Source organism: Saimiri boliviensis, chromosome 1, assembly GCF_048565385.1.
Source record: "Saimiri boliviensis isolate mSaiBol1 chromosome 1, mSaiBol1.pri, whole genome shotgun sequence".
NCBI lineage: Eukaryota > Metazoa > Chordata > Mammalia > Primates > Cebidae > Saimiri > Saimiri boliviensis.
Window position 1 is genome coordinate 284,564,566 of NC_133449.1, and position 16,309 is coordinate 284,580,874.

Sequence of the window (16,309 nt, forward strand, 5' to 3'; positions counted from 1 at the left end):
TTAGACAGAGTCTCCCTGTGTCACCAGGCTGGAGTGCAGTGGTGCAATCTCGGCTCACTGCAAACTCTGCCTCCCAGGTTCGAGCGATTCTCCTGCCTCAGCCTCCTGAGTAGCTGAGATTACAGGTGCCTGCCACCACGTCCCGCTAATTTTTGTATTTTATTTTTATTTTTATTTTTTAGACAGTCTTGCTATGTCACCGGGATGGAGTGCAGTGGCACGATCTCGGCTCACTGCAACCTCCACCTCCTGGATTCAAGCGATTCTTCTACCTCAGCCTCCTGAGTAGCTGGCACTACAGGCGCACAGCACCATGCCCAGCTAATGTTTGTATTTTTAGTAGACATGGGGTTTCACCATGTTGGCCAGGATGGTCTCGATCTTCTGACCTCATGATCCACCTGCCTCAGCTTCCCAAAGTGCTGGGATTACAGGCGTCAGCCACCGCACCCAGCCTGTGCCACACACTTTTAAAACAACCAGATCTCACAGGACCTCACTCACTATCTCAGCACAGTACTAGGGGAAAATCTGCCCCTAGGATTTAATATTTAATCACCCCCACCAGGCCCCACCTCCAACACTGGGGATTACAGCTAGACATGAGATTTAGGTGGAGACACGGATTTAAACCGTATCACAAGGAAACGCTGTAAACAAGTAACCAGGCATCAGCATATCTCTTCTTAAAGAAACAGATCATAAATATTTTTAAACTTTGCAGGCCATATGGTCTCTGCTGGAACTACTCAACTCTGCCATCAGAGTGAAAACCAGTCTTGAATGATATAGAAATGAATGGAAGTGTTTTGTTTTAATAAAACCTTATTTCATCAACAGGCTTTGTGCCAAATCAGCCTCATGAGCTTCATTTTGCTGACCCGTGGAAAACAAAAACAGAAAACAAAGCATACACAAGATCATTTCATTGAGTGCTAAGTGCTATGAAGAACACCGGGGTGGCTGGGGGTAAGTAGGACTGGCATGTCTGTGCAGAAGGAGCTAGGCTGATGGGATAACATGTGAGCTGAGTCCTCAGTTGTGGGAAGTTGAAAAGTTCCTCTTTAAAGTTTCCTTTCTTGTTAAGGAATAAATCATAAGGGTGCTAATAACTCTTTGTTAAGCCCTATCCTATGTAGCTGTCAGACATGCCGTGCTCAGTACATTCTACACAGTACTAAGCATGGAAGTACGTTCTATGTCCTTGTGCTTTAACCAAGATATCTGTGCTAGACATGCTCACAGGCATGTCCCAGCTCTCCATTGCCTTTATCTGTTTAGAAAAATTTTAAGTTCTTAGCCAATTGGGTTTTAGTTTAGATGGTGAGGTCTGGCTTCAGCCAACGGAGATCAGATATATCAGCAAAGACAACCCCAAATGGGTAAGGAATAAATTTGTGTGTTTTCCTTTGTTCTTTGTACTCTCATGGCAAGATGGCTAGTGAGGGTACCCTTCCTGCAGTCCAGGAAGTAAAAATTGCATTGCTGAAAGATCCTTTGTCTCAGTGTTAATTTTTCTTTGCGGCACCGAGCATCGATTTCCATCAGTGAAGAGACAAGGCTGTCGCGCAGAGTGAGTGGGGGTGAGTGGATGGTGAGGAAACATTGCAGGTGATAGAAACCCAAGTGCAAAGCCTCTGAGATAGGATCCAGCTGCATGGTTGCTGTGCTCTGAGTATAGGGAGGTCTGCGTGGTTGTGGGGTGGGAATTGGAGGAGAGAGAGGCAGGAGTTAGCCTCAAAAGAAGCTGGTAGGCAGGACGCAGTGGCTAATGCCTGTAATCTCAGCACTTTAGGAGGCAAAGGCAGGCAGACCACCTGAGGTCAGGAGTTCAAGACTAGCCTGACCAACATGGCGAAACACTGATTCTACTAAAAATACAAAAAAATAGCCAGGTGTGGTGGCATGTGCCTGTAATCCCAGCAACACGGGAGGCTGAGACAGGAGAATTGCTTGAACCTGGGAGGCAGAGGTTGCAGTGAGCTGAGATCATGCCACCGCACTCCAGCCTGGGTGACAGAGTGAGACTACTCCGTCTCAAAAAAACAAAAACAAAAACAAAAACAAAAACAAAAACAAAACAAAACAAAACAAAACAAAAACCAGCTTAGGCAACATGGCGAAACTCCCATAGCTTAAAAAAGAAGAAGATGAATTAGCCAGGTGTGGTGCACACCTGCAGTCCCAGCTACTCAGTAGTCTGAGGCAGGAGGATTGCTTGAGCCAGGGAGATGAAAGTTGCAGTGAACCAAGACTGCGCCACTACACTAGAGCCTGGGCAACAGTACCAGATCCTGTCTCAAAAATAAAATTAAAGGACAGGCTTGGTGGCTTACGCCTGTAATCCCAGCACCTTGGCAGGCTGAGGCGGGCAGATCACTAGGTCAAAAGATAGAGACCATCCTGGCCAACATGGTGAAACCCCGTCTCTACTAAAAATCCAAAAATTAGCTGGGCTTGTTGGTGGTGCTCACCTGTAGTCTCAGCTACTCGGGAGGCTGAGGCAGGAGAATCACTTGAACTCGGGAGTTGGAGGTTGCAGTGAGCCGAGATCGCACCACTGCACTCCAACCTGGAAACGGCGCAAGACTTGGTCTCAAAAATAAAATTAAATTAAACTAAATTTAAAAAATAAAAAGAAAACTTTCTCATTCACTCCCCTCTCCACCTCACAATCGCCTCTCTCCCTACCTCTCTGGAGCTCTACACCATTTTATATTCTTCTGAACTTCCGAAATTACCCTTCTTTCTCTTGCTGAAGGCTCAAGTTCATCTCTCCCATCCTGTGATGGTTGAAACTCCCACTGCCACCACGGAGATGCCTTCTCCTCTGAGCCCCTCAGTCTCGTACCTTCTTCAGCAGTCACCTCATACTCCGTTTGTGAGTGTGTGTGTGTGTGTGTGTGTGTGCATTTGTGTGATCTCTTCAGCTAGATGAAGAATTGGTTATGTATTACTTCATTTGTTGAGTCTGAACCTGCTAAGAGTAAGTACAATAACCTATGAAATAGCAGATTAAAAAGAATAGCAGATGCCAACGGGGGTACGCATCATACCATCTTCAGGAATTTTATATGCCAGTTGTTAAACATAGCCATGTTTTAAAGTTAAGTTGCATAAACTTACAATTAAATAAATTCTATTAAAATCGAAGGTAGTAAATACTTAAAACACATTGTTTCCAAAATATTCTAGTATACTTTACTATTACCGATGCTCTGGAGGTTACTTATCTCTATTGTAACTATTATGGCAGAAATAATAAATAATAGTATGCTAACTGAGTATCGTTACCATGTCTATGTTTGGTGAATCATGTTGGTAGCTTAAAATTAGCCATGGCGGGCCAAGCGTGGTGGCTCCTGATTATAACCCCAACACTTTGGGAGACTGAGGCAGGTGGATCACTCGAGGTCAGGAGTTCGAGACCAGCTTGGCCAACATCGTGAAACCCTGTCTCTACCAAAAATACAAAAATTAGCTGGACGTGGTGGCATGCGGCTGTAATCCCAGCTATTCGGGAGACTGAGGCAGGAGAATTGCTTGAAGCTGGGAGGTGGAGGTTGCAGTGAGCTGAGATCACATCATTGCACTCCAGTGTGTGTGACAGAGTGAGACTCTGCCTCACAGAAAATAAAAATCTAACAAAAATCAGCCATGGTGGGAGTATTTACACCAAAGAAACCGGTAAGTGTTGTAGATCACACTAACCTCTCCGAAGAATCAGTTCTCCAATGTTTACCAGCATACTGCTAATCGTAAACCAGTTGAACGGGAGTTTAAAGCAGACTTGAAATGCTACACACTTTTAAACAACTGGATTTCACTCCCTGTCACAAGGACATCTAGGGGGAAGTCCACCCCGTGATCTAATCACCCCCCACCAGGCCCCTCCTCCAGCACTGGAGATCACAATTCAACGTGAGATTTGGGCCAAACCATATCAATTATTAATTTTTATTTTATATAAATAGAGATGAGGTCTCCCTACGTTGCCCAGGCTCGTCTTGAACTCCTGGGCTCAGGCCTCCCAAAGTACTGGGATTACAGGTATGAGCCACTGTGCCCAGCACTGCAACCTGTGTGAGAGAAAAATAAACATAACTGCTTTAAGTCACTGTTTGGATTTTTTTTTTTTGAGACAGAGTCTCACTCTGTTGCCTAAGCTGGAGTGCAATTTTGTTATCTTGGCCCACTACAACCTCCATCTCCTGGGTTCAAGCAATTCTGTGGCTTCAACCTTCAGAGTAGCTGGGATTACAGGCATGAACCACCACATCCGGCTAATTTTTGTATTTTTAGTAGAGACAGGGTTTCACCATATTGGCCAGGCTGGTCAAAGTCAGTGTTTTTTAAACATTTCTGTAGGGCACCAATGAAACATGTCACTCTGTAACTTTTCTTCTTTTACTTATTCATACCTCCACATTAATATATATTTAATAATTTTTGCTGTTTGATAGTATATTGGATTAAAAATGGCCATAATGGAAAACAGTCGGGCAGTTCTTCAAGAAGTTAAACATAGAATTACCATGTGATTCAGCAATTCCACTCCTAGGTATATTCCCCAAAGAAGTGAAAAAGGGTACATGAATGTTCATAGTAGCACTACTCACAATAGCCTCAAACTGAAAACAACCCAAATGTCCATCAAATGATACATGGATTATAAAAATGAGGTATACTCATATATGCAAGGGTGTCCAATCTTTTGGCTTTCCTAGTCTGCAGTGGAAGAAAAATTGTCTTGGGCCACATATAAAATACATTAGCAATAGCTAATGCGTTTTTTAAAATTGCAAAAAAAAAACCTCATAATGTTTTAGGAAAGTTTACAAATTTTTGTTGGGTGGCATTCAAAGCCATCCTGGGTCATAGGTTGGATGAGCATTATATAATGGAATATTACTCAGGCAATAAAAAGGAATGGCCGAGTGCGGTGGCACACACCTGTAATCCTAGCACTTTGAGAGGCTGAGGCAGGTGGATCATGAGGTCAGAAGTTCAAGACCAGCCTGGCCAACATGGTGAAACCCCGTCTCTTAAAAAAAAAAATTTATTAAAAAAAAATGAAAAGGAATGAAGTCACAACATGGATGAATCTTGCAAATACTATGCTGAATGAAAGAAGCCAGTCTAAAAGGTCACCTACTGCATGGTTCCATTCCCATGAGATCTCTAGAATAGGCAAATCCACAAAGACAGAAAGCAAATGAGTGGTTAATGGAGGCTAGGGGTTGACAGGAATCAGATGAGTAATGAGTATTGGTTTACTTTTGGAGGGATGAAGATATTCTGGAACTAGAGAGTGGTGATGCTTGTACCATACTGTGAGTGCACCAAATGCCACTGAATTGTACACTTGAGAACGGTAAATTTGGAGTCATGTGAAGTTTACCCTTCTCCCTTCCCCCCGTGGCCACAGATTCCTTGCAATTCCTTCCATCAAGAGAGTCTGAGATCTGGGCCAGGTGCGGTGGCTCATGCCTGAAATCCCAGCACTTTGGAAGACGATGGCAGGCAAATCACTTGAGTCAGGACTTCAAGACCAGCCTGGCCAACATGGTGAAACGCTGTCTTTACTAAAAATAAAAAAAAATTAAAAAACCCCCCAAAAACCTGGATTCTCCTGGTCTCTCTACTAAAAAAAAAACACAATTAGCTGGGTGTGGTGGTGGGTGCCTGTAATCCCAGCTACTTAGGAGGCTGAGGCAGGAGAATTGCTTGAACCTGGAAGGCAGAGGTTGTAGTGAGCTGAGATCACGCCACCGCACAAGGCTGTAATCCCAGCACTTTGGGAGGCCGAGGCGGGTGGATCACTAGGTCAAGAGATCGAGACCATCCTGGTGAACATGGTGAAACCCCGTCTCTACTAAAAATGCAAAAAATTAGCTGGGCATAGTGGCGCGTGCCTGTAATCCCAGCTACTCAGGAGGCTGAGGCAAGAGAATCGCCTGAACCCGGGAGGCGGAGGTTGCGGTGAGCCGAGATCGCGCCATTGCGCTTCAGCCTGGGTAACAAGAGCGAAACTCCGTCTCAAAAAAAAAAAAAAAAAAAAAAGTCTCAGGTCTGGGATCTGTGCTTGCCTTAGGTCAGGCTTTGACCAATTAAACATGGCAGAAGCAACATCGTGTGACTTCTGCGCAAGTTCTCCAAGGGTCTTGCAGCTTTTGCTGTCACCCTAATGGACTGCTGAGACTGTCGTGGTGTAAACAAAGACCACGTGGAGAGAGTGAACCAGCGACCCCAGCCATCCCCACGAGCTCCTGCCCTTTTCTGGAGGCCACACAAGACACAGCTGAGCAGCTAGCTGTCCGACTGCAGTCACCTGAGAGAGCCCAGGGGACGGCACAGAGGTCAAGCCCCATCAAGCCACACAATTGTGAGAAATAAATTATTGTCTTCGGCCACTTAGTTTTAGGTGGCTTGTTACACAACAACAGACAACTAACACAAATAGTATGTCACTGCGCACATTTACCGTAGTTTGCTTAAACAATCTCTTTCTGAGAGGCTTTTAGGTTGTGTTCAGGTTTTTAACTTTTCTTTTCTCTGTTTTTTTTTTTTTTTTTTTTTTGAGACAGTTTCACTCTTGTCTCCCAGGCTGGAGTGCAATGGCAGGGTCTCAGCTCACTGCAAACTCTGCCTCCTGGGATCAAGCGATTCTCCTGCCTCAGCCTGCCAAGTAGCTGGGATTACAGGCACCTGCTACCATGTCCAGCTAATTTTTGTATTTTTAGTAGAGATGGGGTTTCACCATGTTGGGGTGGTCTCCAACTCCTGACCTCAGGTGATCCGCCCACCTGGGCCTCCCAAAGTGCTGGGATTACAGGCATGAGCCACCGCGCCCGGTCAGGTTTTAAACTTTTCTAAGCAATTTTTGTCCTGGATATTCTTATAGAAAAAACTCTGTGCACTTAAGTGATTTTTCCTAATACTTCAACAGCATACACTTGGATTTGATGGAAGCTCTGGAAAAAAAAAAATCGAAAAGTATTCCCCACTCATTCCCGAAGCAAAATTAATAGTGGTGATTTCAGGCAATTTCTGGTGGAGAAAACAAGGCCTTGCTAACAAGAGTTTACGTAAAATTGGTCCTGGGATGAACCCCATGAATCTTGCTCCCACCCTTCCTGGATGGCCAGCCTCTTGTTGTTCTGTATTGCTCTTCATTTTATATTGCTTTGTTTTGTTTTGTATTGCTTTGTATTGCTTCCCTTTGGGTGGATGGGAGCCCTGGAGGTATAAATAATTTGACTTGAAAAAACTATGAAAACATACCTCTGCCAAGACCTGCGCCACTGAAATTGATGCTCTGAGCCTCCCCGGACTCTTCATAGAGTTTGTTTCCTGGATTAAATCTGTGAATGAGCATATCGATCAATAAAACTGAAGTCACATATATAGAGCAACAGAGACTTTGATGGAGATAGACATGCATGTTTGTGAGATTATCAAAAGATCTAGGGCAGCTGTGAGTGACAGATACCCTCTCATTAAGGTGACTGAATTATGACTATTCCATTAATAAATGCAGGGAAGTTGGGAGAAGCTGATGGGAGAGTGAAGAAGGTTTTGAAGTGTGAGAAGAACCTCACTAGAAAACTTCAACAGATGATTGGAAATGTCGTTGGGACTTCTTGTTGTTTGTTGTTTGTTGTTTTTGGGTTTTTTTTTTTTGAGACAGAGTCTGACTCTGTGGCCCCGGCTGGAATGCAGTGGTACTATCTCCACTCACTGTACCTGTGACTCCCAGGCTCAGGTGATCCTCCCAAGTAGCTGAGACTAGCAGGCAGGCACCACCACACTCGGCTAATTTTTGTTTTGGTAGAGATGGTGTTTTTCCATGTTGCCCAAGCTCAAGCAATCCACCTGCCTCAGTCTACCAAAGTGCTAGGATTACAGGCACGAGGCCCTGCGCCTGGCCTGTGGCTGGGAATTCTTATAGCTTGAGTTACAGATTTGCGGATCATTTATGAAGAGATGGCAGGTGAAGTACAGAGAATTCATGATAAGAAAATAAGAATGGGGGGAGAACTCATGCTCAGAATCCACCATATTTTGGAGGAAGAAGGAGAAGAGGAGCCGCAAGGGGGATAAAGCGGCCAATGAGATAGGAGAGCCAGACAAACGGACTGTCACAACGGCAAAAAAGAACCAGCTTCGTCATTTGTGGCACCCTGTGCGAAATGAAAAGGCAGGGCCCTTTGTTCAACAATGATTAAGAATATTGGCTGGGTGTGGTGGCTCATGCCTGTAATCCCAGCACTTTGGGAGGCCAACGCGGGCAGATCACCTGAGGTCAGGAGTTGGAGACTGGCCTGGCCAATATGGCGAAACCCTGTTTCTACCAAAAATATAAAAAAATTAGCTGGGCGTGGTGGCGGGCGCCTGTAATCCCAGCTACTCAGGAGGCTGATGCAGGAGAATACCTTGGACCCGGGAGGCAAAGGTTGCAGTGAGCCAAGATTGCACCATTGCACTCCAGCTTGGGCACCAAGAGCGAAACTACATCAGAAAGGTAAGGAGGGAGGGAGGGAAGAAGGAAATTAGGATATTAGGCTGGGCGCGGTGGCTCATGCCTGTAATCCCAGTACTTTGAGAGGCTGAGGTGGGTGGATCACTTGAGGTCAGGAGTTCGAGACCAGCCTGGCCAACACCGTGAACCGCCCCCTGCTGCCATCTCTACCAAAAATACAAAAATTAGCTGGGCATGGTGGCACGCGCCTGTAATTCTAGCTACTCGGGAGGCTGAGGCAGGAGAATCGCTTGAACCTTGGAGGCATATGTGGTAGTGGTGAGTGGAGATCATGACATTGCACTCCAGCCTGGGTGACAGAGTGAGACTCGGTCTCAAAAGAAAAAAAAAAAAAAAGATAAAAGATAATATTAATGGCCAGTGCAGTGGCTAACACCTGTAAACCCCATGTTTTGGGAGGCCAAGGTGGGAGGCTCTCTTGAGGCTGGGAATTCAAGGCTGCAGTGAAGTATGATGGTGCCGCTGCACCCTCTGTCTCTAAAATAAAAATTCTTTTGTGCTCACTTTGCAGCACATATACTAAAATTAAAGCAAGACAGAGAAGATTAGCATGGTCCCTGCTCAAGGATGACACATAAATTCATGAAGCATTCCATATTTTTTAAAAATATATATTAAAAACTTTTCAGGCCGGGCGCACTGGCTCACACCTGTAACCCCAGCACTTTGGGAGGCCGAAGCAGGTGGATCACCTGAGGTTAGGAGTTCGAGACTAGCCTGGCCAACATAGTGAAACCCTATGTCTACTAAAAATACAAAAAGTTAGCTAGGCGTGGTGGTGCACTCCTATAGTTCCAACTGCTTGGGAGACTGAGACAGAAAAATCACTTGAACCCAGGAGGTGGAGATTGCAGTGAGCAAAGATCAGGCCATGCACTCCAACCTGGGTGACAAGAGCGAAACCTCATCTAAAAAAAAAAAAAAAAGAAAGAAATACTTTAATTTAATTTAATTTTTAATTATGATCATGTTTGTTTTTAATTATGATAAAAATAAAATATACATACTAAGTGTATATATTTATGGGTACATGTAATGTATGGAGACAGGCATACAATGTGTAATAATCACATTGTTTGTAATTGTGATTGAGATATTCATCGCCTCACGGATTGATCATTTCTTTGTGTTATGAACATTCTAATTCCACCCTTTTAGTTATTTAAAAATTATTATTGCTATGGTCACCCTGTTTTGCTATCAAGTCCTAGTTCTTTAGTCATCCTATTAAGAAAAAGTTGTATTTGCTGTCTGATGCCTAACAAAAAAAATAAGTAAATAAATATATAAAATAATTGTAAGATAGGAAGAACAGAATATTAAACCTATCAGGTGGTGGGGAGTTTAGGGCTCTGTGCAATTAACTATATGAGTTGCACACCTAGGAATCTTGCCCTGAAGCTAAGAAGTTAGAGAATTTTTAAAGAGGGCATGTCATGGAGAGTGAAATTGAAGAACAGGGTGTTGAATTTGATGATCTCAGGCCACAGTGACTTTCAAGAGAGTGGGGTGGGGGACAAAAATCAGATCATGAGGGGTTTAAGGGTTGATTGCTCAGAGGATGAAGTACAGACAGTGAAAAGTTGAGGATTTGAAGAGAGATGGTCCAGTAGTTCAGAGAGCAATTGGGTTAACGAACAGCTGTTTTCAAATAGCGCCGACACAGTCATATTTACTGGCTTGGATAATGAGCGGGGAAAGACTGAAGATGCAAGCGAGAGGAGTAAGTGAGGACACAAGGTTTGGAAGTGGCAAACATGCTGTGATTAACAATAGCAATGGAGAGATGAAAAACTTTGCAAAGTCAGTCTCTGAGCCACCCTGGAGTAATGAAAGAGAGAGGGCCGCAAAGACATAGAAACATCAAGAGAAAAAGCAAGATGTCAAACATAGCTCCAAGTGGGCCTAACGTATCATCAGGGAGCGTTTCAGGGTTTCAAGGATTTATGTACTTTTTCTTTATTATACGTAACAGGACCAACACCAGACATGAAAACCGATTAATCCGTGAAACTAGCATGCCATGATTTTTGTAGGATATCACCTGTAGGAGGCATTCTTGCTGTAGTTTGAAGTGATGGGGATTTAGTTAGAATTAACTGTCCATCACATGCTCTCTGATGAGGTGAATTACATCCTAGCCCTAGCTCATCTTTTTTCTTTCCTTCTTCTTCTTTTTTTTTTGAGACGGAGTCTTGCTCTGTCGCCCAGGCTGGAGTGCAGTGGCATGATTTCAGCTCACTGCAACCTCTGTCTCCTGGGTTCAAGGGATTCTCCTGCCTTAGCCTCCTGAGTAGCTGGGATTACAGGCACGCACCATCACACCCAGCTAATTTTTGTATTTTTAGTGGAGACGGGGTTTCACCATGTTGGTCAGGCTGTTCTCCAACTTCTGACCTTGTGATCTGCCCGCCTCATCCTCCCAAAGTGCTGGAATTATAGACATGAGCCACTGCGCTGAGCCACCTAGCTCGTCTTGTAGAGAAATATGACTGCTGGCAGAAATGAGTTCTTCCAGTGTCTTATCCTCATTTTAGTTCTATGTTTATTCTTCTGTACTTAATTAATTCTATTACAATGTGAAACATTTCAGGTATTTTTCTCGTGAATTTATTCTATTAAAACCAGTCACAATTGTTTTCAGTTTCAGCGGGAAAAAATTCCCTTGAGAATTTCTGAATTGTAAGTTACGAGAAGTAAAAGAAACATGTGTGTAAAAATTTAAAGCATATTTAACAATTTCCCTTTAGTTTGTTCGAGAATGCAAAAACATTTGATGTTTTAAACATCCAGGATCGTAAGTGAACTCAAAGGATGGACTGCTGTTTAGTTAAGCATGAAAGGACTTTAGAATTGTCAGTTATTAACTTCCAATTTGTGTGAAAGAAACTTCTAGAACTTTCCCTTTCTGTAACTAGTAATTAAGCCATTATTCTAACAGGAGCAATTAAGGGGTGAGTATTTAATAAAAATAAAGATAATGGAAAGGACTCTACACCCCAAGACACATCAAGACAAGGACCGGCAGCTGCAGCAACAACAAAAGGAACTCGATTTGAATTCACAAAGGAAATTAGACAACCCATTTCAACTAAAAACAAACAAACTGTTGGCGGAGAACAAGGAAAGATTGTTATTACTTAACTCCTCGCAAATATACATATACAACTCTCCCTTTCAGTGTGGAAATGAACCAATCAGAATTAAAGTTTTGTTGATTGTGGATTAACATATGCCATTCAATAAGATAATTTGACTGGAGCTTTTGGGGTATTTTCTTTTGAAAATGTGATACTCTGTTACCATGGTCGATTAGAAAGACAGGTAGGACAGACAGTCGAGATGGATTTGGCTCAAGGAAACGCACCTATCCTCCTATCACCATTCTTGTGCCACTGTCACTTCTCAGAGGGCAGGGTTTAATCGTTTCAGCCTAAAGTGCTTTTTCCAGTGGGTAGCACGACTCCCTCAGAGGAAGCACTTAAATTCTAAGAAATGGCAACAAGAGTGGATATTCTTAGAAATCTATTGATTTAAAATGCTTCCCAGTATCTGCCCAATCCTGTCAAAGCCCTTATAAATTTAACATGCTGCTTTTAAACAACTGATTCAACCCCAAATACTTGAGGGTTAGATATCCTATTTAGAACATGCATTGTGCTATTTGTTCAGCAAGTAGGAGTCTTGTTGCCAGTTTATCTTGCACCTTTTTGAGAACATGTGGGTAAACAGAAAAGCTGATGAATTCTGACAGCCTACAGTGGTGATTCTCAAACTCTGAACTGGTTATCTGAGTGCTTACTAAAATGTAAATTCTTTCAATATCACCCATAGGTAAAGAAATAAAAAATGCAAATTCTTAGGTAATCAATTTGCCACCGAGATTCGGAGTCAGTTTTTTTTTTTTTTTCTTTTTAGCAACTGATAAGGTGGTCAAGGGACCAGTATTTATAAAATACTGTGTAAGCTTTTTTTTTTTTTTTTTTTTTTTTTTTAACTTTCCTACCCTTTTAACTGATGCTGTAAGTTTTTTTGAAGGAATAAAATGATTCAGTAAAATTCAAACTTTACATACTGGATCTGGCTCTCGATTCTTTATGTGAATCAAATTGGGGGCAATTATTAACAATTTCTTCTTAATTGGCAGGAAAATGACTTTTAAAAAATTAGTAGACTTTCAAAAAAAACTTTCTGGTTTACAGAGAAATTGGGCAGAAAGCATAGCGTGTCCATGGACCCCTCCTAGCCCCTCATCCTCACTTGCCGCTATTATTGACATGTTGCATTAGTACGGTACATTTGTTATAACTGATGAGCTGATATGGAAAGCAACTTTTGAAATGATATGGCAAGGTTGCCCAATATGTCGGTGGCTGGGCTGATGCTGGGAACAAAGTCACACCCACACATTCACTTGAACAATCTTCCTGGTAATTCCTCTGGCAGAGATGTTGTGTGCAGATTAATACCATAATGACTGTAATTGTTCTGCCCCAGTATCTGAACACCAGTGGTTGCAGGACCCATTTGACTAAGCACTTTGGTTGGTGCCTGGGATTGTTGGTATTTATCCTGACTCTATCTTCACTTTCCTTGCAACCTTGGACACAGCTCAAATGGCTCAGAGCCTTAAGTGTGTAAACCTGTGAAACAGAACAATAGCATTGCACAATATCATCAACTAATTTACACCTTGACTCTTTCTAAAGAGAAGTGAGGTGGGAGCAATATTAATGCTGAAGAACTGCACTGGGATAAGTTACAAACATGCTTGACTTTCCCCGTAAGGATTACAGAAGGATATTTCATTCATTCATTCATTCATTCATTCACTCATGCTGTGAGACAGCCTGGGGATATGCAATTTAAAGCATGATCCTTCCTGCAAGAAGCCAGTGTTTTCCCAATTGTGGATAGGAAGGACACCAAGAAAAAGATCCTTATAACATGATATAGTTTCCCCAAAAGTCCTAGGAATAAAACCTAGAGTGAGTATCTAGCCCAGTGGTAAGGGGGAGCTTGGGTGGAGTGTGTGGAGTAGTATCTTTGGGAAGGGTTTCTTCCCCTGGAAGATGTGACTTTCTGAGCTGAGTTTGAAAGGTTGACTAGCAGTTGGCAAATTCTCTGGAGAGAGCGTCTCAGATATTTTGTGGTGAAGAACCAGCCATTTTTGTTCCCAAGTCGGCCAGGTACCAATACACTGCGGCGCCAGGTGTGACTCACCACGTGAGTCTGACAACACCCAAACTGGTTTATACTTGGTTCAAAGAGTCCACCGATCATGTGCTTGGATGTCGTGGCACTGTTAAATTGCTACAAAAGTTTACTCTTAATTTCTCTACTTGTTACAAACAAGCTTTCGTTCAGCACAGAACTAGGTAGCATCTGAGGGGCACCTGGAAGCCTGTTAGAAAAGCAGATTGTCCCAGCCTGCGTTCGAACAAGGTCTCCAGGTGACCCTCGCACAGCATAAAGTTAGAAGAACTGCGCTAGAGGAAGCGGCGCTCAGTACCAGGTGGGTTTGATCATTCATCCATCTCAGTGCCATCTGCCATCTCTGCTTCCTTGAGGTCTAGGAAAAGAGTTACATGTTTAAAGGTGATATTGGCCACGTCCCCTTTCAGTTTCAAAACTGCATATCCTGCTGTTAGGCAAACGTCTTATGCAAACCCGACTGCAGGAGAGAAATTCAACACGGGAAGGCAGCTTCCAGAAATTCTGATTGGCCTCCGTCTTCCGCTTTGATCTGGCCCCGCAGCCGGGGCCGCTCTGCGGACCGCGCTTCCTGCCCCGGGATCGCACGTCTGCCGGGCTGCATTAATGAGATCCCCGTTGAGCCGGTTCCAGGATCTGCTAAACATCAAAGGCACAAAAGAAGCCCCCATTCTCTTCGCCCCCTCCCCTCTAAGTGACGATTTAGACTCTCTCTGCAGAGGTTAGAGTCAAATGCCCCGCTCACGCCTAGGTGGGGAGACCTAGGGAAACGCGCAGTCCCCTCCCGGGTCCGCTACAGAGCCCGCGGCGGCCTCCGGCGCAGAGTGGGCGGGGCCCGGGTGGGAGGGGGCGGGGCCCGGGTGGGAGGGGGCGGGGCGCTCCGGCCGGGCGGAGCCAGACGGTGTGGAAGCGCGGGCGGGGTTGGCGGAGGGCCCAGCTCCTGGGGGCGGGGCCGCGTGCGGGAGGGCGGGGCGAGGGCGCAGGGCTGCAGTCCCCGCGGGCTAGAGCTGGCCGGGCCGCGGCGCGGGACGGCTCACCTCCAGGGCGCTGCGCGGGGAGCACGGCTCCGGCTCACTTTGCGGCCCGCTGTCCTCCCGCTCGCCCCGAGGGCCCGGGCCGGAGCGCAGAAGGAGGGATCCGCGTTCGCCAGCCCCCCGCCACCCTCCCCCGCCCAGGGAAGAATGTGCCACCAGCTGTTCTCCGCTCGTGAGCGCTGCGTCCCGAAGTGAGGAACTTGGAGGAAGAAAAGACAAAGGCTGCCGCCGGGACGGGAGAGTTAGAGACTTGGGTTTGGGGGAACAAAAAGAGAAGGACGAGAAGGGACCGGGCGATGGCAGCTGGGGAGCCCCGCGGGCGCGCGTTCCCGGGAGTGGCGCCGTGACACGCATGGTTTCCCCGGACCCGCGGCGGCGCTGACTTCCGCGAGCCGGAGCCGCACTCGGCGCGCCGGGGACTGCGCTGGAACAATGGATAACTTCTTCGCAGAGGTGAGTGCGCTCCCGGCCGGACCTGGCCTCCAGAGCCCGGGGCGGGAGGCGTCCGCACACCGCGCAGCGCGCCGGGGGTGCCTTTTCCTCAGCCCAGGAGGGCGCAACTTTCTGGGAGTCGCCCGAAATCACCCTCGGTGCCCCCCCGCGGAAGCTCTGATGATTAAGCGCAGGCAGGTTTTGTTTCGTCCCGCGCTCGCACTTTGCTCCCGGAGGTAGCGAAGGTGCGTTTCCGTTTGCGTGGGTGGCTGGCTCTCGGGGCGCCCCGGGACACCCCGCGCCAGGTGAGGAGGAGCGCGCCGGGGTCCGGGCGGGGGCGATCCGCCTGCCCGCCTGCCCGCCTGCCCGGGTGCAGGAAGCCCAATAAAATTCAGCGGGGACCTGCCTTTCTCCAAGAAAGGTCTGGTCTGGTATTTCCTTTGCAAAACGTGCGGGCTTCCTGCGCAGGGAGTTCAAACACTTCCAGAGGAGACGGCTTAATGAAGTGTGAGAAGGGGAGGCGAGGGTTTAATCAGTCACTGTTTTCCTTGCCGGCCGGACCTTGGAGACTAAGTTCTTTGCTAGCCGAGAAGTGCTCTTTAAGGCTTGGGATAATTCCAGACCATGGGATCAAAAGATCATATATTTGGGTAGAGTGTCCATGCAGATTTCGAATTCGAATGTAAAGAAAATTCGTTGAGGGCAAACAATGGCTATTTTAAAAGATGAAGCAGATGCTCTCTTTAGGGTCGTGGAGGGTGAGACACTGAAACTTTACTTGAGAGCCCCTTTTCCCCTCTGGGATCGAGAGTTACTGTGGCTTCTTGGCTCCCTTTCCTTTCTTGGTTGTGTTTATTTAATAAATTCTGTTTAAGTTTGAGGTTTGAAGTGGCTCAAAGTAAACTCAGTTGACTTGAGGGAGTCTGGTGTGATTTTCGTTGAAAGCCAGGGAATGTTTTTTGAGTGCAGAACCGTGTTGGAGTCTTCCAGCAAATCAGATTGATGAGGGCTTGCGTCTGTGTTAGCCGACTTGGTTTATCTGACTTAATTGGATATAATATTTCAAGTCATTCGGCTTTCTGCATGC

At 45.5% G+C, this 16,309-nt stretch overlaps 1 protein-coding gene and 1 non-coding gene across 2 annotated transcripts in view; both read left to right on the forward strand.

Moving 5' to 3' along the window:
• Positions 1-9,038: 9,038 nt before the first annotated feature.
• LOC120365618 (U6 spliceosomal RNA) lies at positions 9,039-9,144 on the forward strand. The gene has a single exon (XR_005580511.1). It is a non-coding gene; the product is annotated as a U6 spliceosomal RNA (small nuclear RNA).
• A 5,619-nt stretch (positions 9,145-14,763) lies between these two features.
• Positions 14,764-16,309, forward strand: part of MYO10 (myosin X) — a 285,836-nt gene continuing 284,290 nt past the window's right edge. Inside the window, exon 1 of the mRNA XM_039463186.2 lies at positions 14,764-15,243. Coding sequence (XP_039319120.1) covers positions 15,223-15,243 — 21 coding nt within the window. The 5' untranslated portion in view covers positions 14,764-15,222. The remainder of the gene's footprint in view (positions 15,244-16,309) is intronic.